At 44.3% G+C, this 21,715-nt stretch overlaps 2 protein-coding genes across 4 annotated transcripts in view; one reads left to right on the top strand and one right to left on the bottom strand.

Annotated features, from left to right (window-relative positions):
* The window catches only part of LOC137536576 (poly(ADP-ribose) glycohydrolase-like), a 205,517-nt gene extending 197,417 nt beyond the window's left edge, over nucleotides 1-8,100 (bottom strand). Inside the window, exon 1 of one of the 3 annotated variants that reach the window (XM_068258820.1) lies at nucleotides 7,726-8,100. In XM_068258820.1, coding sequence (XP_068114921.1) covers nucleotides 7,726-7,873 — 148 coding nt within the window. In that variant the 5' untranslated portion in view covers nucleotides 7,874-8,100. The remainder of the gene's footprint in view (nucleotides 1-7,725) is intronic. The other 2 variants (XM_068258819.1, XM_068258822.1) reach the window with 2 other exon arrangements.
* The window catches only part of LOC137536577 (mitochondrial import inner membrane translocase subunit Tim23), a 48,257-nt gene continuing 34,627 nt past the window's right edge, over nucleotides 8,086-21,715 (top strand). The window contains exons 1-3 of the mRNA XM_068258825.1: nucleotides 8,086-8,327; nucleotides 9,326-9,384; nucleotides 18,044-18,137. Of these exons, the coding sequence (XP_068114926.1) occupies nucleotides 8,231-8,327; nucleotides 9,326-9,384; nucleotides 18,044-18,137 (250 nt within the window). The 5' untranslated portion in view covers nucleotides 8,086-8,230. The remainder of the gene's footprint in view (nucleotides 8,328-9,325; nucleotides 9,385-18,043; nucleotides 18,138-21,715) is intronic.

Below are 21,715 nucleotides of genomic sequence, written 5' to 3'. Positions count from 1 at the left end.
CTCCCCCCACCCCCCTTCAGGGAGGAGTTGATGGTTACTTTGGGTGTAGAAAGCCTTTGCACCTCCATTGCTCATGGTGGGGGTGTAGTGGCAGTGGATTGGTTCCTGATGACACATGCTGATCTTTCTAATGCTGGATACACACCATGCGTTTCCGCGTCGAATGCGTCCGTCGATACGCGTCGATTCGATTATTTCCGAGCATCTCCGAACGCATTTCGATGATTTTTAGGTCGATTGCCATGTAAAGTATGGCAAATCGACCTAACGATCCATCGCAGCTTGAATCGGACATGCCGGAAATAATAGAATCGATGTGTATCGACGGACGCATCGAACGCGGAAACGCATGGTGTGTATCCAGCAATATAATCGTATAAGGGGTTCTGCTAAAATTGCTTAAAGTAGTACTTAAGAGGCGCCAAAATGACATATAGAAGAATGTAATACATTATTTATGTTACCCAATTTTATGCTGCTTTATTATCCAGTGAAGCTAAGCCTAGGCTATGTTGTCTCAAATCCTTCTCCCACTATTGGAACAAAAAACAAATGTTCCACAGTGAACCACCTTGCCAGCAGAAAAGATGCTGCCTCCAGTGATAATTTGTACATGTAGATCAAGATGAGAAAATATTTTACAATGAGGAAACAACTACAGTGGGATGGGAAAGTTTGGGCAACGTTGTTAATCGTCATGATTTTCCTGTATAAATCGTTGGTTGTTGATTGTTACGATAAAAAAAAAAAAAAATTATGTCAGTTAAATATATCATATAGGAGACACATACAGTGATATTTGAGAAGTGAAATTAAGTTTATTGGATTTACAGAAAGTGTGCAATAACTGTTTAAAGGATACCACAGCCCATAGGCCTTGTAAAACAAATGCTGCTATGCATAGTGGAAAAAAGGACATACTCACCGCTTCCCCCGCTCGGTTCCTACAGCTGCCGGTACCGGCCGACTTTCCTGAACCGGACATACTGCGCTGAGCATGCACAGTATGTCCTGTAATCTTTTGTTCTGCCGTCGCAGAATAAATGTATAAGAACGAACACTCCCCCGCCTCCTCCCTTCCCAACGTGTTTGCTCCACTAATAAAGCTAGCGTGACATGCTAGCTGGAGTCGCACTGGGAGCACTGATTTGGAGAGAGAGCAGAGGGGGAGTGAGTTGGGATGGACAGGGGAAGTGCTCCCCTGTCCATCCTAACTCACTCCCCCTCCGCTCTCTCTCCAAATCGGCGCTCCCAGCGCGACTCCAGCTAGCATGTCACGCTAGCTTTATTAGTGGAGCGCACACGCTGGGAAGGGAGGAGGCGGGGGAGTGTTCGTTCTTATACATTTATTCTGCGATGGCAGAACGGACGATTACAGGACATATTGTGCATGCTCAGCGCAGTATGTCTGGGTCAGGGGTCAGGAAAGTCGGCCGGTACCGGCAGCTGTAGGAACCGAGCGAGGGCCGACGGCAGGGAACGAGGGAAGCGGTGGAGTATGTCCTTTTTTTCCTCTATGCATAGCAGCATTTGTTTTACCACAACCTGTGGGCTGTGGTATCCTTTAAGCAAAATTAGGCAGGTGCATACATTTGGGCAACACAAAAAAGAAATGAAATCAATATTTAGTAGATCCTCCTTTTGCAGAAATCACAGCCTCTAAACGTTTACTGTAGGTTCCAATGATAGTCTGTATTCTGGTTGAAGGCATGTTGGACCATTCCTCTTTACAAAACATCTCTAGTTCATTCAGGTTGGTTTGATGGCTTCCGTGCATGGACAGCTCTCTTTAACTCACACCACAGATTTTCAGTTATATTCGGGTCTGGGGACTGGGATGGCCATTCCAGAATGTTGTACTTGTTCCTCTTCATGAATGCCTTAGTGAATTTTGAGCAGTGTTTAGGATTGTTGTCTTGTTGAAAGATCCAGCCCGGACGCAGCTTCATCTTTGTCAGTGATTCCTGGACATTGGTCTCCAGAATCTGCTTATACTGAGTGGAATCCATGCATCCCTCAACTTTGACAAGATTCCCAGTCCCTGACTGGCCACACAGCTCCACGGCATGATGGAACCACCACCATATTTTACTGTAGGTAGCAGGTGTTTTTCTTAGAGTGCTGTGTTCTTTTCAGGGCTGTGGAGTCGGTCCAAAAATCCACCGACTCCGACTCCTCAGTTTAGAATTCCACCGACTCCGACTCCTCTAATTTGCATATTACAATTTTGTTGATTAAAAGTATGTAACATGAAATTCGTCTCTTAACTGCCAATGCTTAGGAATTTTACAAGACAACTGAAGTGAGAAGGATATGTAGACTACTATATTTATTCCCTTTAGACTAAAACTAGTCCTTGGTAACAGTACTTGTAAAAGGTACAAACCGGAACAAAGAACATCTATCAGGCCCTAGGCAATGTAAGTGTGGGTACATGTAAGAGTGATGTGCATGTACTCTGCAGGGGAATGAGGAGATTCTTCCTCTATTACACATCTGAACATGGATCAGGCCTTAGGCAATGTGACTGTGGGTACTGTGGGTACTTCTTCCTCTATTACACATTCTTCATGCACAATCTGAACAAGGTTTATGGGTGACAGACAACACCTCTGTGTTCAATGTGCACAACATTCTCAGTGGATTCCCTGCAGCTCTGTGGAGAGTGCATATGTAGAGTATAGTACTAATGTGTAACAAAGTAAACCTGAGACAGATGAAATTTAAGTTTTATACATACCTGGGGCTTCCTCCAGCCGCCTTCAGGATAATCAGTCCCTTGTTGTCCTCCTCCACCACCTGGATCTTCTGCTATGAGTCCAGGTACTTGAGCCAGTCGGGCGTAGTGCGCATGCACACACTCTGCCACCAGGAGCATACTACACCTGTGCAGCACTATTGCGCAGGTGCAGAATGTTCCTGGCTGTGGGAGCGGCATGCGGCCGGACAGCGCTGACTGGCTGAATTACCAGGACTCATAGCAGAAGATCCGGGTGGTTGAGGATAGCGAGGGACTGATTAGCCTGAAGGGGGCTGGAGGAAGCCCCAGGTATGTATAAAACTTTACTTTTCATCCGTCTCAGGTACCCTTTAATTTGTAGTCACCAAACCAAATTTTAACAACATATCAAATTATTTGATTTCATCAGCAAAGGGAGTGCATACATTTGCATAAATCAGCATCAATGCAGAATTATTTCCATCTCATTGACCATCTCTATTAGTGACACAGCTACACATCAGGCTTTATTCCTACAGCATAATGTTATTTAGTATATATAAGAGATTCCTGTGTACACACCATATATACAGTCACAATCAGATATGTATATCTGACCTTAAAACTACGGGGACTGCTTTATTGAAGCAGCACAAGTAACTAATTTTGATTGGTTTATTTCATTTTTGTGGACTAAGCACAGCTATTACTGTATATATACATTATTTTTAATGACTATTATCTGAGAAATAGAACATTTTATCATATTTTCTATTTTAATTACAGTTACAAATTCATTAGGAGTCGGTGCATTTTTTCCCGACTCCGACTCCAGGCACCCAAAATTGCCCGACTCCACGACTCCGACTCCACGACTCCACAGCCCTGGTTCTTTTTCCTCCATGCATAACGCCCCTTGTTATGCCCAAATAACTCAATATTAGTTTCATCAGTCTACAGCACCTTATTCCAAAATGAAGCTGGCTTGTCCAAATGTGCTTTAGCATACCTTAAGCGGCTCGGTTTGTACTGTGTGCAGAGAAAAGGCTTCCTCTGCATACAGCACCTCCTTGTGTAAAGTGTGCCGAATGGTTGTATGATGCACAGTGACTCCATCTACAGCAAGATGATGTAGGTCTTTGGTGCTGGTCTATGGGTTGACTCTGACTGTTCTCACCATTCGTCGCTTCTATTTATCCAAGATTTTTCTTGGTCTGCCACTTCGAGCCTTAACTTGAACGGAGCCTGTGGTCTTCCATTTCATCAATATGGTCCTAACTGTGGAAACAGACAGCTGAAAGCTCTGAGACAGCTTTCTGTATCCTCCCCCTAAACCATGATGGTGAACAATCTTTGTCTTCAGGTCATTTAAGAGTTGTTTTGAGACCCCCATGTTGCTACTCTTCAGAGGAATTTAAAAGGAGGGAAAGACTCCCTTAAATACTCTGATAATAGAATTCACCTGTCAGTGGCGTAGCTAAGGAGCTGTGGGCCCCGATGCAAGTTTTACAATGGGGCCCCCCAAGCACTCTATACATTGATACGGCGCACCGAAACCTGCCAATGGCAACTACAGTGTCAGAGGTGCAAGAAGGGGATGGGGAACAGCTTGTTAATGATTACCACTATTCAAAGTATCTATAGAAGTGTTTATTATGACCACAGGACCAATAGAGAGCTAAAACTGTAGTTGAGGGAGGGCCCTTCGGGGCCCCTCTGGCCCAAAGGCAGCGATGCGGTCGCAACCTCTGCAACCCCTATTGCTACGCCCCTGTCACCTGTGTATGTAGGTCAGGGGTCACTGAGCTTACCAAGCCAATTTGAGTTCCAATAATTAGTTGTAAATGTTTTGGAATCAATAAAATAAATGTATGCACCTGCCTAATTTTATTTAAACAATTATTGTGCACTTTCTGTAAATGCAATAAACTTAATTTCACTTCTCAAATATCACTGTGTGTGTCTCCTATATGATATATTTAACTGACATATTTTATCGTAACAACCAACGATTTACACAGGAAAATCATGACGATTAACAACGTTGTCCAACTTTCGCCTCCCACTGTATATCAGTGATCTGCAGGCTCTTTTAGCCAGGTGCTCCACCCGGCCAGTTTTGGTGAGCACCCAGCCGTCATAGGCTCACCTCCTCCTCTGCTGTAAGCAGACAAGCATCGGCCCTGCATTCTGTCATCTCGCCCCACCCGGCTACTTTTTCATGCCACCCGGCTGGCAAAAATTTCGGGGAGAACACTGTACAATGTTTAAGTAATATTGTAAAAAAAACAAGCAATTATATTAATTAGGCTATATTCAGTAAAGTTCCTCTTTAAAGCTCGGTCCACACTTGTCGGGTTACAGATCGGATTTGTGTCAACCGGATCCCTTTTTTTCTGCAAACTGATTAGTTGACACGGATCTGATCTGGATGCCTATACACGTTCCGCATCCGTGATTCATCACGTCGGTACGTACGCGTTGGCTGCTTACACGTCTCACCGCCACAGCTTGTCCCGCTGCTCAGTCCCTTCCACAGCCTGGAGGCCAGCAGAAGCATGACTCTCCATAGGCTGCAACAGGCCAATTCTGCCTAGCAACAGTGAGAATTTTGATTGGTTCAACATGAGCCAATGAGAATTCTTTCTGTTGCTGAGGATTCCCATTGGTCTATTGCAGCCCAATGGAGAATCCCCATGCTTCTGTAAAATCAGGACTCTACGTTACATTTTCTTTCCATGCAAAGCAGATCCGTGTGTGATCAGAGTTTCTGCACAAGTGGAAATGGGTTTAATTTTTAACATAGGCTCCACTGCAAAGCTTTAATAATGTATCCCACTGATACATTTTTAAAGCAAGTGTGAACCAGCCCCCAGACTTTTTTTACTTTGAGGATTTTTTTTTTTTGTACACGCAAGGGCATGGCTATGGGGTTGAATGTAGCTTCTTCCTAAGCTTATCTTTACTGGACTTTTTCTAGGAGGTCTCTTGTATATACAACAATACTTTGTTCTGCCAGCATTCTAGATGCTGGTGGTTTTATATAAATGATTTTTGTGTGAAAGGGACTACATTTCAGGTAAACGGAAGACCAATTATTGTTTGTATCCACTTACAATGCTTGTAAGCAGCAAAGCCTGTCTTGAGAAAGTATTCTTTGTGGTGCGAAACAAACAACTACCGTTCACCTCCTTATCCTCCTCTGTGACACAGTATGGCATATGTCCAGTTTATGGAATTAATTCTGTTCCCATGAAATTGTATGGTGAGCAGTTATATTGTTAATTGAATAAAATTAAGTCTTATGACGAACGTACATTGAGTGCTCCATCAAGCTCTTTCCTATGCTAACAGTTGAACTTTAAAGGGAACCTAAAGTAAAAGGTATATGCAGGCTGCCATGCTGACTTCCTTTTAAAGGGAACCTAAACTGAGAAGGATATGGGTTTTTACTTTTAAAATAATACCAGTTGCCTGACTCTCCTGCTGATCCTGTGTCTCTAATACTTTCAGCCACAGCCCCTGAACAAGCATGCAGATCAGGTGCTCTGACTGAAGTCTGACTGGATTAGCTGCATGCTTGTTTCAGGTCTGTGATTCAGCCACTACTGCAGTCAAAGAGATCAGCAGGACTGCCAGGCAACTGGTATTGTTTAAAAGGAAACATCCATATCCCTCTCAGTTAAGGTTTCATTTAAACAATACCACTTGCCTGGGTGTCCTGTTGGTTTCTTTAGCTGCAGAAGTGTCTGAATCACACACCTGAAACAAGCATGTAACTAATCTGGTCAGAAACATCTAATCACCATGCTTGTTCAGAATCTATGATTAAAAGTATTAGAGGCAGAGGATCAGCAGGATTGCCAAGCAACTGGTATTGTTCAGGAGTAGTGTTCTGTCTTCAGGTTCCCTGTAAGTCCACCATCTGTTTTGGAAGTATAAAATCCTCTCCCATTTAGTACTTCCTTCGTGCTCGCTACAGTTCCGATGAACACAGCAGAACCAGGGTCAGATTTATACTTTTCACCCCTGTAGCTCAACATTACCCACCTTCCCATAAACACCTGCAAGAGTCAAACAGTAACTTTAAGCCTCATGCATACCCCAGATGAATCAATTGTACAGTTGTCCCCTTATGTCGCTTAACATCCTGCATAAGGGATATTTACGTTCAAGCACTGACCCGTGCTGAAATCTGCAACGTGCACCAGGCACTCATCTCCTCCAAAGAAAGATTGCATGCCACTTGCATATACCCAATCCCAATGTATCTGTACAGCACTCATTTCCCACTGTTTCAGGATTGAACTCAACCCTAATGTGCAATACTTACTGTATTAATAATGCATATGTATGGGCCTTTACTATTGAAGAAAAAATGAGATTAGCTGCTCTAGAACTAAGAGTTATTGATCTTAAGTCAGACTTCTCACTCGCATTTGCCTGTTTTTTTGTTTTTTTTCTGGAAGCCCATGCATGCACCCTAGGGTTTCGAACCTTCCATCTGTCCAGCTCAATGGTGCCACATGACCACTCCCCCTCTACAGCTGGACCTACTCATTCTCCACAAGGAATGGCCAGGGCAGGTGGCGGAGTTACCTTTGGGCAGATAAATGGGTGACAGTATTTGACAGCGAGCTAAAAACAACAGTAACTGGCTCTAAGCTGAAATGTGGAGCAGGTGCGGAGATTGAGCCTGTTGTATGCCAAAAAGCACAGAGCAAGGCAATAAGAAAATATTTATGACAGTATCATGCAACAGCTTGCGTAAAAATGGGCCAGGAAACCACCCCAAAACCCTCCTACTGTCCCAGGCTACTACCTACAGTGGCCATTGCACATATCTAGCCCTGAGCACAACGAGACAAGAAAATGAAAGTAGGTTTGCTGGAATCATTTCACTGCACAGACTGAACCAAGTGCTTGTAAGGTTCCAAATTAAAACGGAGCTTTATTTTAAACTAAAAACAGCTGACACGCTATGAGGATCAGCGCAGTAGGTTCACCTCTGTTCCCCACGGTGGTGCTGGGGCCCCGGCTTCCCGGGGGGCCCCTCTCTGCCTCCGGCTCCTGTCTGACTACTTGTGCTTCCTGTAGGCGTGCTCTCTTGCTGAGGGGTTCTTCTGTTCCGTCCAGCTCAGAGCCCTCACTCATTGCTGCCCGCACAGCGCCGTGTTAGGTCTCCTCATCATGAGCTGGCACACTACCCCAATACAACAATACAATCCAGCAGCTTGTCTGTCTGTCTTCGCTTCCCGGAGACTGCCAACTTCAGTGACGCCCCCTAAGCCTGTGCGCGTGCGCACTTCTGACATACGGCTGCGCACAAGGCGCATCGATTGCTGTTGGCTACACAACAAGACAGTACGGTGTCAGAGCCGTAAAGTGGGGCCTGTCGCTAAAGGGAAGTTGTAAGAAGAGAGCGTGGCCTGGCCGGAAGCGGTCTTTTTACGTCTTTTGCTGTTAGGTCACACGGGTGATTCGGAGACACGAGGCTGAGCTGCCGGGGCGATGGACAGTAACAACCACCCGGGCGGCCGGGGGGGACTCGGGAGCATATTTGGCGGCTCTCCGGGTTACTCCCATGCTGACCTGGCGGGAGTGCCGTGTAAGTATAAGGTGGTCGAAGGGTCAGGTCACCTCCAGCCTGAAGGTGGCCATAGAGTAGTAAATGGCTACCATATTCTACCTTCAGAGGGATCGAATCCTTCCACACATTTGGCTTAGGTTATTAATAGATTTAAGCAAGAAATGTATATAAAAATACAATTGGTACTTATGTATTATGCTGTCAACCACAGTTGGCAGTCTCCTGATAAAATAAATTTACTTCCCTTGTCAGATTGAATAAAGCTGAAAGTCTTGGCTTTGATTTGCACCAGGTTCCAAGTCTGTATGACGCAAGGTTCCCGAATTAGTGAGTGTTGGAGGGGTGCCCCTGCGCTTGGGTGTTGCTGTTACAAGGAACTCTTAACAAACGGAAGTGGTATACTGTTTGATGCAGAGCAACACTATGGGCTGTCAATCAAAGCTAGTCTAGTTGAAGGCAACCATGGCTGATTCCTGCTCAGGGTAATTTGGTTGCAACCACTAATTTGTAAGAAATAGGGCACCCAGCTGCAAACATCAATGCAACTGTAGTAAACTGTTTACTGTAGTAAAATTTCATGCTAAATTCTATGAAATGATGTGCAGTGTTCAGTGATAACTGCTCCATCTCGGGACGGATGTCGATCAGAGAGGGATCTACCTTTTCAGCATGTTGCCGCCTTACACGTAACAGATTCTAAGTAGAGGTGATCTGTATTAGCTGTCTCCCGCTGAGAACCGTCAAGACTCTCTAGAGCAGTGGTCCTCAAACTACGGTCCGTGGGCCAAATTTGGCCCACCAAGGCTTTTTCACTGGCCCCTAAACACAAAATGTATAACTTAAAGATGCGGGGAAACGCTGTGTATTCTACCGTAGTAGAAATGTGCCCTGACAATGTATTTCAGGAAACAAAATACTTGAGGTTGTGTACATGTGTATACTTATTATGTAATAAAAAATATTAAAGTGGCTACATATCTGTGATATAGTGGTAATAAAATGTTTTTCCTCTTTAGTAACAGGGATGAGTCCCCTTTCTCCTTATTTGAATGTGGATCCAAGGTACTTGGTGCAAGTAAGTGTTTTCATAAATCATAGATTATAAATGACCTAAAGCAGAATGTTACTCATTTATAGAAGTACAGACCCTTTGGGACTTGCATATTAGAAGTACCGTTTTTACAGGCTTTGTAGAGATAACTCAAGTAATATGGTTGGTTTCTATTGTAATGCTTTCATTTTAAAGAGACACTGAAGCGAAAAAAAAATGATATTATGATTTGTATGTGTAGTACAGCTAAGAAAAAAAACATTAAGATCAGATACATCAGTGTAATTGTTTCCAGTGCAGGAAGAGTTGAGAAACTCCAGTTGTTATCTCTATGCAAAAAAGCTATTAAGCTCTCCGACCAATTGGTCGTGGAGAGGGCTGTTATCTGACTTTTATTATCTCAACTGTAATTGAACTGTTTACTTTCCTCTAGCAGAGGAGAGTTTATTACTTCACAGACTGCTCTGAAAGACTCATTTTGAATGCTGAGTGTTGTGTAATCTGGGCATATTATAGAGTGATGCAATGTTAGAAAAAACACTATATACCTGAAAATAAAAATATGAGAATATTTTCTTTGCTGCTAATCTTCTAGTAATTATTCATAGTACACAACCAATTCATTATATCATATATTTTTTTTCGCTTCAGTGTCTCTTTAAGGGGAACATATACTTTTTGCTGAATGCAGAATTATAAACCAGTTGGACAGAATGCAAGTCCTTAAAGAGACTCTGAAGCGAGAATAAATCTCGCTTCAGAGCTCATAGTTAGCAGGGACATGTGTGCCCCTGCTAAAACGCCGCTATCCCGCGACTAAACGGGGGTCCCTTCACCCCCAAACCCACCCCCGCAAGACTTGGTCGTTCCTGGAGGCAGGGCTAATGGCTGCAGCCCTGCCTCCAGTCGTGTCTATCAGCGGCGCATCGCCGGCTCTCCCCCGCCCCTCTCAGTGAAGGAAGAATGAGAGGGGCGGGGGAGAGGCGGAGATATGCGCTGACAGACGCGCGGGGGGCAGGGCTGCGACGGTTAGCCCTGCCCCAACCAGGAAGCGCTCCCCGCTGCACCGAGGGGATTTGGGGGTGAAGGGACCCCCATTTAGCGGCGCGATAGCGGCGGTTTAGCAGGGGCACACATGCCCCTGCTATCTATGAGGTCTGAAGCGAGATTTATTCTCGCTTCAGACTCTGAACCTGAGGTGGCAGAAAAAAAGTTAAATACCATATTTTTCAAACTATGAGATGTAGGTTTAGAGGACAAAAAAATGGACACAAATATACTAAGCCTTGTGCATTCAGGTGTGTCTTATGGATCTTATCCCCCCAAGCTGTCTATTGAAACTACACTGCCCTTTATAAATGGTAGTGGGGGGGAATTTCCAGCAGCAGCCGCCTAATCATCCCTGTCTCCCTATTTATTTTGGTCCTAAGGAACTCCTCCCCAAAGCAAAGTTGAAGGGAGTGTAAGGATGCCAATTTAAAGTGGATCCGAGGTGAACTTTTACTCATTGCACAATTGTGTTCCTTTCCTAGGACATTCCTCAAGCCAAATACTTTTTTGTTTTAATACTCTAATGCCCTATAAACTAAATAAACCACGCCCACAGGTTTTCAGAGAGCCTTGGCAGTAGCAAGGGTTCATGGGAGCTCAGTCTGGGCAGGAGGAGGAGGTGGTGTTACTAGCCATAGATTTCAGAGGCGAAGGGGGGGGGGGGATTAGGTTTCTTTGCTCAAGATGCAGATAAACCTGCCTCTTTGTAATGTTTACAAACAACATGGCTGCTGTCATTGTATCACAGGAAGACATAATCATATTCTATTAAAGCTGTTTGCAGCTAGATTTGCTGTGTAAACCAGCTAAACTTTAGATAAGATATATAGACAAGTTACTTGTTGTAGTTAGTTTTTCATCTCTGATCCGCTTTAAACTTAACTCTTATGAGTACTCCTCTCATGATTATAGCAGTACTGAAAGTTTGAGCATGTGACATCATTTATTTTACTACAAAAATTACCAGATCCACCCTTAGTTAAAGCGGACTTGAACTCAGAACATTATCTCTGCTCTAAAAGACGCACAACAGCATAATAACATTTAAACAAAAAACATTTTTGTTTCAGCTGATACAAGTTTTATAATAGATCTGCACTTTCTACTTCCTGATTCATGGAAGCAGACATATTGCTAACAAGCTGTAGTTTCAAATGAGCTTATCATCCTAACTAGGGTCAGTACCTATTAAGTAAGGAGTTCAAGGCAAGACTCCCTAACACTGCAGGGTGGCCTATTGATCAGGGCTGTGGGTTTATTACAAAAATCATCCAATTCCGACTCCTCAGTTAAACTACCAACTCCGACTCCAAGGACCCAAAATGGCTCCGACTCCTTAGTCTAAGGGCTTGTTTCCACTATTGCGGTGCGGAATCGCCTGGATTCCACCGCTGATGAAATCGCATGCGGATGCGATTTCCCATGCGTTTTTGCCGCGAATTCGCATGCGAATTCGCATAGGTGAAGGTATATGCGATTTTAACCATGTCACTGCCTGTGTGAATTTACATTGGTACCTATGCGAATTCGCATGAAAATTCGCATACCATAGCAGCATGCGAATTTCCTATTAAATACATTAGCGGCGATTCCACTCGCAGGCGAATTCGTTGGCTCTTTTGTGCGTTTTTTTACCGCTGAAAAAAACGCACCTCAACAACGCTACAGTGGAAACAGGCCCATCCACTTGCATTACATGTGCGAATCTGCATGCGTTGGACGCATGCAGATTCGCGATAGTGGAAACGAGCCCTAATGCTTAGCATGGCTTTGGATTTGGTGCAAAAATCATCTGACTCAGACTCCTGACTCTGACTCCTCAGTTTATGAAACCAACAACTCCAGGTACCCAAAAATACTCAGACTCCACAGCCCTGCTCCTGAGCGCGTTCCAGTGGCTGCAGCTCTTGAGTGATTGGAGTCCGACAGAAAAGCGCTATACAAATCTGCCAATTTTTTTTTTTTTTTTTGCCATTAGGAAGTCAAGTGACACGGGAGAGATCAAATTACAACTTGTGATTAGACACAAATGAGGGGGAATTAAACATGCTAAACTCTCTAAATACATACAGGGTGCGTTTCTCTGTTTTCCTTTTGTGCTGTGCTAGAGTTCAGGTCCACTTTAAAGCAAATGGTATACAACATGGAGGGCTCCTTATTAACATGCACACATCCACACCTGCTCTAATAACAAACTGACATCAGAAGTCCACTGCACGCGTTCCCATCCACGTTTCGGGAACGCGTGCAGGAGGCAGACACGCACGACATCAGACGGTGCATAGACTGTGCTGTCTGATGTTCACACTGCTTACGTTCCGGACCATTCCGGTCCGGGAACGCATGCTGCACGCATTTTTTGCTGAAACGCGCAGCTGACCCATTCACTTCAGTGAATGGGATCAGCCACGCAACGCATACAAACGCGGATGGCGTGCATTTGTATGCGTTGCAGTGTTCTCCCCAGAAATTTTTTCCAGCCGGGTGGCATGAAAAAGTAGCCCGGGTGGTATGCGAGCTGCGAGGGGGGAATGCAAGGCTGATGCAACTCTGCTTACAGTATAAGGAGGAGAATGAGGAGTCAAGGCAGGTGCTCCTCAAAATTAGCCAGGTGAAGCATCTGTCTTAAAGAGCCTGGGAAGAACACTACAAATAGGTGTTACAGTTGCATTTCATGGGGAGACTGGTTTGGGCATCACGGTGGTGTAGTGGTTAGCACTCTTTCCTTGCAGCGCTGGGTCCCCCGTTTGAATCCCAGCCAGGGCACTATCTACAAGGAGTTTGTATGTTCTCTCAGTGTCTGTGTGGGTTTCCTCCGGGCACTCCGGGTTCCTCCACACCCTAAAAACACACAGATAAGTTAATTGGCTCCCCCCTAAATTGGCCCGAGACTACAAAAAACACTTCATGATACATACACAGACATATGGCTATGGTAGGGATTAGATTGTGAACCCCTCTGAGGGACAGTTAAATGACAAGACAATATACTCTGTACAGCACTGCAGAAGATGTTAGAGCTATATAAATACCAAATAATAATAATAAGGGGTTAAAACAGAAACGAGTCAGCAGCAGCCTCCATCCATCCCCTTCAAGTCAGCTAATCTAAATTGCAGGTCAATGCAGTCATGTTTGGTTTATCAGGTCCCCTAGCTTGACAGCTCCCTGTCCTCTCACAAGCTGAAAAATCAGATTAAAAGTGCTCCTGCTGGTTAGAGGACAATAGCAGAGATCTCATCCAGTGGAAGGGAGATCATTACTTATCTGCAGAGTTTACAACTTCTCCCCTCCGCATCAGAAGAGCTTGTGTGTTGAAGTCAAGCAGCCGGGAAAAAGGGGGCGGGGCGGCAGAACTCCGTGCCCTGCCTGATCATGCGAGTCAGCCTCGGAGCTGCCTGGAGAGGGACTGGCTGCTGACATTCATGCAGCCAGCCCAGGGCAGAGGAAACACAATGTCCGTATTTGCTGGGGAGTGAGAGTCTGCCTGCAGCCCCAGGCTCTCTCCCCAGCCTCAAGTCACACAGCATTAGCCTGCCAGGATGTGTATTCCGACGGCTGCTTTGTCTGATCGTGCTGCCCAAGTACCGCCCCTTACAACCCGCCCAGCCAATCGCAGCTCCACTAGGAAGGTGAGGTCACCCAGGCAGAGGAGCGCTCCTGCACTGTAAAGCGATGGCTTTTGCTACAGTGCCCCAGCCGAGCGCTGATTGATAGCAGGCTATGGGGCGCTCCTGCCTGCAGATTACAGCAGTGACATTTGCTAGCTACGGAGGTGCATACCAACAGGCGGGCGGGGTTTCAAAACACCCGGGCGGCCCGCCCACCTAATTAAGCCTGGGGAGAACACTGGTTGCGTTCCGTAAGCAAGGCCGTCAGCGTCTGCAAATGTGAACGTGGCCTAAGGCCCCATTCACACTTGAGCGCTTTGCCAGCGATTTCGGCAAAACGCTCGCGCTTTTGAAAGTGCTAGTGTAATAAAACCCTATGGGCCCGATCTTACTTGGCAATTTGCACTAATCGCAGCAAATCGCCCAAAAACGCGAAACGCAAACATGTAGCCTGCACCATTTTCATGCAATTTCCCGTTGATTGCGTTTCAGTGCTATAGAAGTTCTAAACGTGATCGTGGAGAAATCGCTGCACTGTCCAGTGATTTCCCCCCCCCCCCCCCCCCCCCCCGCGTGAAAATCGCAGAAAAATCACTCCCACAAAACGCCGGCAAAAAAATCACAGGCGTTTTGCGCTTCTAAGTGTGAATGGGGCCTCAGCCTATTTAGAGCTAGTGAACTTATTGGATATTCCTGTAGATAGTGACCAGCACATTGTTACAGTTGCTTCCTAGTTTGAGTGGAACTCAATGGGTTACCATTGGATGGAGCATGTGAATGTCCTCTGTGGTGATTGGCTGACGACTCGCCACTGGTTAAGAATCAGTAGGAGCTCTACTTCCTTTGTCCCGCCTGCAGTAGCATCGAAACTACTAGCAGAGTAAAATGAGTGGCTAGAATCTGATTGGCTCATACCGGCAGAGCTGCCTGCTTGAACAGAAGGACGCATAAGAGCACAGTGGCATAGTGGTTAGCACTTTTGCCTTGCAACGCTGGCTCCCTCGTTCACATTCCAACCAGGGCACTATCTGCACGGAGTTTGTATGTTCTCCCAGATAAGTTAATTGGCTTCCCCCTAAATCAGTACTAGACTGCGATACATACACAAAATAAACATAGGATTATTGTAGGGATTAGATTGTAAGCCCCTCTGAGGGACAGTTAAGTGGCAAGACAATTTATTCTGTATAGTGCTGCAGAAGATGTTGGCACTATATAAATACAAAATAATAAGAGGATTAGGAGCAGCGGGGACCTGTTCTGTGGCTGGAGACGAAGAGGAGAGAAATTGGAATATGCCGGCTAGATAGGTAAGTGCTCCGGCTGTGTGTGCTGTAGACTCTCCACTTACTGACCTGTACATTCGCATTATAAGTCGCAGACTCCCCCCCCCCCCCCCCCCCCCCCCCCCCCCTCCCCGCCCCCCCCCCTCACACACACACACACACACACACACACACACACACACACACACACACACACACACACACACACACACACACACACACACACACACACACCTACCTTTGAGGGAGAAAAGGTGTCCTATAGTCCGAAAAAATGTTATTTACTTAGGTACAAGAGGCTTCTCGCGTTCTCTTCCCCACCACATGGGCCCTCTGATCATATACAAGAGCTTCTCTGTCCCAACTGGTTTATAATGCTGCAAAAAGTATACATGTCCCTAATTTGGAGAAATCACTTCTATTAATGTATATAAAAGTTATTTATTATGACTTTTACCTGATAAATACAATAAGTTATAATTTTTTCTTTTAACTAAAGTTGAAATTTGTTAGGAGTCTGTACTCTTTTAATGTCTCCGACTCCACAGCCCAGATGGTTGCCTTAGCCAGGTCCTACCTAGTACATCGTTGGGCAAACTATGGCTTGGGGGCAGGATCTGGCCTGCCAAAAGAGGGCCGTATTCCTTCTCTCTTCCTGCACAGTTATGATTGATGCATAATGACGCAAGCCAGCTAATTGGAAACCGCCCAATCGCAGTTTACAGCTGTCAAGTGCTAATATTAAAGTGGACCTAAACTCAGAACTCCTCTCTGCTCTAAAAGATATACAGCAGCATAATAACCTTTAAAGACTGTCAGGCATAACATCCATCATCAATTCTCTATTACAAACTGTTAAGTAAAAAAAAAAGTTCCTAACAAGGCAATTCAAAAGTTTAAAATCAATTTCACTTTTTTTTTTTAAATAGATTAGTCCCCATACCCCCAAGCTCTTTTATCGTATGCTTGGGCACAGAAGAGAAGTTGTAATGCATGCTAATCAAACCTGATTGGCTGAAGCCTCTGTCCCTCACCTCCGTTCCTCTCTGATTGGCCACCTTCTTTTTTGGTAACTTGCAGCTACTAGGACGCAGGGACGGGGCCGGAAGCTTTCCTCTGTCACTGTCCTTGGCCACCCTCCTGTTGTGTGCCCCTCTCTGCACTCCTGCCATGTCCCCCCCCCCCATCTCCTCCCCGCACTATTACTCAGCAAAGCAGGGAGGAGTAAAAGCAGTGCGCTCAGACTCTCCTCCATAGGGTTCCACATGCTGGAGTTCCTGTTTATACACTCTGCGCTACCACCGGCGTTATTGCAGAGTGTATAGACGGGAACTCCAGTGCCACCATGAGCAGATGAATCTGCGCCCACTGCCTTTATTACTACCCGCTAAGCTCTGTAATAGTGCGGAGAGGAGATGCGAGGGGGTGAGGCGGATGCTGAAACCTGTGGGACCCAAGATGGCCCCTGCCATGGACAGAATTCTGGCCAGTTCACTATATAAAATACATTGAAATCAAAACGTGGACAGTGCAATACATCTGTTATGCAAGTAGAGCAAGTAAGTATCTACTTAAATGACTTTTTTTTTTTTTTTCCCTGGCATAGTATGGCTAATAGTTGCACTTTGTTACAGCTGATACACATCCTAAAATAAATTTGCTCAGTTTCCACTTTCTGATTCATGGAAGCAGACATATTGTTTACAGCCTGTGCTTTCAAATGGGCTTATCTGCCATATCCAGTCATGTGACACAGGAGAGGATCAAATTACAACTTGTGATTAGATACAAATGAGGGGGAATTAGTGGATCTGAGGTGAACTTTTACTCATTGCATAATTGTGTTCCTTTCCTATTGCTTATAGGGCATTCCTCACACCAAATACTTTTTTTTGTTTTAATACTCGAATTCCCTCTCTAAATACATTCAGGGTGCATTTCTCTGTTTTCCTTCAGTCCTATGCAAGAGTTCAGGTCCTCTTTGAAAACTATTTGAATTTTATCCCGATCTCCACGATCCTCTGTCCAGATCGCAGCATCCCCGAGGTAGGATACCTACAAAGGTTTTGTAGTGTTTATTGTCCAGCGCTGCGTAATATGTTGGCGCTTTATAAATACAATAAATTAATAAATAAATAATAGTGGATATACCATAAACCTTTATTCTACATTGTTCGCCTCCAGTTAGATATAGTACTGCAGTTTACAGCTGCTATCTCCACAGCGGTGTCATGTGACCCACCATAGTACATGCCAGCGTGTCATGGGACACTGCTGTTTTCCTGGACATTGGGTGAGGGGCCGGCTTCCACTTAGCCGGCGTGTATTATGCGCCACTCGCATCTGTGCAGGAAGGGAGAAGAGGACTGCAGCCCACAATTGAATGTTTGCCCACCCCCGGTCTAGTGTGTGTACAAGTCTGTGTGCATACCCTTTTTTTCTTTCTTTATTATTTAGTCAAATGTACTGAGAGCAAGGTTTAGTAATGCCGTAACCGTTGACACTTGATTATTATATACTGGAATCAACTTTTTTTTTTTTTCTCTTCTGACACTGGTAGCATAGTTGAATCTTTGTTTTTTTTTTTTGTTTGTTTGTTTTGTTTTTTTAATAACAATTTTCTGGGCAAAGAATTTTATTCTATCTGGGAATAGTGTTTTTATCAAAATTTGATAACTGTAAATTTGTATGCTTAATTATACACTAGAGAATCCCTAATAAATTATCTCTTCTTAGGACTCAGATGAATTTATTTTACCTACTGGAGCAAACAAGACTAGAGGAAGACTAGAGCTCTCCTTTTTCACTATTGGGGGATGCTGCATGACAGGTTTGTAAAACAGCTCCATTAGAACCCATCAAGGTGACATTGACCTCCTTTATTGCTGTAGTATTATGCCAGGCAGAGCATCCTCTTTGATATTTTCAGAAACCATTATGATCTGCTGTGATTGAGAGCTTCTTCAATTCTTCCCTTCTAGCAGCTCTATGGAAACAGTAGGAGGCACCCTTGTTTGGATATAATTTCAAGGTATATCTATATATAAATATATAACTATATAACGATGTTCGCCTTCCTTATATAGGGAGACTTCCAATTTTGTAAAAGATATAATTATTTTATTGGTAACAAGCACTTCTGGTAACAAGCACTTTAGACTGAAGTGCTTGTTACCAATAAAATAATTATATCTTTTACAAAATTGGAAGTCTCCATATAGAAGGTAGGCGAACATCGTTATATAGTTATATATTTATATATAGATATACCTTGAAAGTATATACAAACACAAGGGCGCCTCCTACTGTTTCCACATCCTGGTTTATTACCTCACTACGTGGGGCCTTCACGACACTTTTGACGTGAAGAATTATTTGAGGAGCGGCGACCGATCCTAGGAAAAGACCGAGTGGGGACGGCACTTCCCCACATGCGCGACTGAGTGGTTACCTCTTTAAGGTCCGTACACACGCCGGACTGGAGGCAACGACGTGTGTACGGACCTTTTAAAGCAACCTACTCTTGTGAGTAGTAGTAGTCTTTTTCGTTTGACCATTTATCCGAAGATAATACACTGTAAGGGCTCCCGGTGTCCCTGTGGTTTTTTTCTTTACATTTGTACAGCTCCCATATCTTTTTTATCAGGCTTACTTTTGACCACTAGAGTTCCCAGGAAGCTTATGGTGATTCAAAACCTTTGGAGAGTATAAGGGGCTTATTGGGTCAAAAAAAGCCTAAAAATACTAAACTTGATACTAAATATAATTATTTATAAAGCGCCAACCTATTCCGTAGCGCTGTACAATGTTAGAAAACCAACAATGGATGCATAATGATACAATGATATACATCAAATATGAACACTGGTACAAAATACTGAACAGGTGGTGATTACAATAGCAAATTTAACATGACTAAAATGTACAACAGTGCAAGCAATTAAAATAACATTCCATGACACAAAAGGGTGAGAGCCCTGCCCTTGCGAGCTTACAATCTAAAGGAATGGGGTGGAAACAAAGTGGGGGAAGTATATGTACAGGCAATACGTGATTGGGTTATTTAGTGAGGAGTAAATGCGAGGTTGAGGGGTGCATGGCCTAAGCTAGAGAATATGCTTGTCAGAAAAGGTGGGTTTTGAGGGAGCCTTTAAAGATTTCAAAGGTGGTTAGAGTGGTGGAGCACCTGATCTGCATGCTTGTTCAGGGGCTGTAGCTAAACGTATTAGAGACACAGGATCGGCAGGAGAGTCAGGCAACTGGTAACTGGTATTTTAAAAGTAAATATCCATATCCTTCTATAATATAATTTTGCTATCGTTAGGGCACTTTCACACTGAGGCGGTGCAGTGAATTTACCACAGTCTAATGAAAGTCTATGGAGGAGTTCACACTTCTAACGCGGTAATCCCTGAAGGCCTGTTCTTGGTGATGTGGCCCCTGCACCGCCAATCTACAGTGTGAAGCCGGCCTTACAGCGAACCTAAGCTGAGAAGGATATGGATATTTACTTTTAAACTCTCCTGCTGATCCTGTGTCTCTAATACATTTAGCTACAGCCCCTGAACAAGTATGCAGATCAGGTGCTCTGACTCAAGTCTGACTGGATTAGCTGCATGCTGCTTTCAGGTGTGTGATTCAGCCACTACTGCAACCAAAGAGATGAGCAGGATTGAAAAGCAACTGGCATTGTTTAAAAGGAAACATCCATATCCCTCTGTTAGGGCTGGTGCACACCGAGCGGCTTTTTGGGCGTTTTCAGATCCGCTTGCGGCTGCGGATCTGCTTGGTCAATGTATCTCAATGGGGTGGTGCACACCAGAGCGGCAGGCGTTTTGCAGAAACGAAAAATGCCTGGGTGAGGCATTTTTTGGATTTCGGATGCGTTTCTGCCTCAGTGTTAAGTATAGGAAAAACGCAAACCGCTCTGAAAAACGCCTGTTCAGAGCGGTTTTGCAGGCGGTTTTGTTACAGAAGCTGTTCAGTAACAGCTTTACTGTAACAATATATGAAATCTACTATACTGAAAACCGCAGCAGCAATCCGCAAAACGCCATAGAAAAATAAAAAAAAGCGTTTAAAAATCTGCTAGCATTTTGCGGATCGGCTAGCGGGTTTTGGTGTGCACCAGCCCTTAAGGTTTTCTTTAAACTGTGGGAAAGTATGGTTTCCCATGATGCTTCTCTCATGAATATGCAAATCATCTTTTTACGCCTCTAAAAGCCAGGCTCACATCCTGAACTGCTGGTGAATAGTGACCGACTCTGTAACATTTGCAAGCTATAGGCTTCAGTGTACTCCCAATAATTTTCCAGCTGGGTGGCATGAAATAGTAGCCGGGTGGCATGAAATAGTAGCCGGGTGGCATTAAAAAGTAGCTGGGGGTGGGGCGATATGAGAGAATGCAGGGCCAGTGGTTCTGTGCGCAATTCTTCTTACAGCATAGGAGTAGCTGAGCCGATGACAGCCAGGTGCTCACCAAAACTAGCCGGGTGCAGCACCTGGCTAAAAGAAGCTGGGGAGAACTTGCTATACACCAATGGTTCTGGATGTGTTTGGCTTCTAGGGGGCATAAAGAGATCATTTGCACATTTGGAGTGATGCATCATAGGAAACCATATTTGCTCATATAAAGCTGCATTATTGCAAATACCTTCTGTTTTAAGAAGGCAAAATTATACTTTGATGTCCAGCTCAGGGAGGTGTTCGTAAATTTGGTTTATACTGTACTGCATGTAACTTGCATTTCTACGACAAATTGATCTTCTGATATAACATCTATACATTAATATATTCTAGTCAGTTCTGCAAGTCACTATGAAGACTCTGAGAGTTGGCTTCTTGTGTTGCAGCTGAACTCCGTGCTAAAGATAAAAATAGATCTGTAGGGAAAAAAAGCATATTCACTGTCTCAGAAATGCACCTTCTGATCTCTAGTTCCCCTCTTCTTTCTTCAGCAGTCTATCCTGCTGCCTCGGTGATAGCAGTGAAGATGTTCCAGGTGTTTTCTAGGCATGTCCTAAGATGCTTGCAATGTCCTGAACATCCTAGTCTGTGCTTTTGGAAGGCAAGGGAGTGTCTTTGACAGGGCCAGAAATCAAATTCCCAATGCTTATAGTCACCAGAAGGGGTCTCTGGAAGACTTCAGTCTGCTGGGAAAAGACTATTGTGGTACAAAAAAAGGAGTGGGGGTGATCTGAAACTTTTTGAAGAAATACAAATATGTACAGTTCTACATAATGAAATCCATCATTTGATCCTACCCAATAATTGGCTGGGACAGAGCCTTTTTTTTAGTTAGGAGGTGATTGTTTTGTGTTATTTTTATTTTATTTTATTTTTTTTTTGGGGGGGGGGGGGGGCAAATTTGAAGGAGAAATATGGAAACGGGATTTGAAGAAAAACTCT

Source organism: Hyperolius riggenbachi, chromosome 10 (assembly GCF_040937935.1).
Source record: "Hyperolius riggenbachi isolate aHypRig1 chromosome 10, aHypRig1.pri, whole genome shotgun sequence".
Taxonomy (NCBI): Eukaryota; Metazoa; Chordata; class Amphibia; order Anura; family Hyperoliidae; genus Hyperolius; species Hyperolius riggenbachi.
This window is presented reverse-complemented; position numbering and strand designations above follow the sequence as displayed.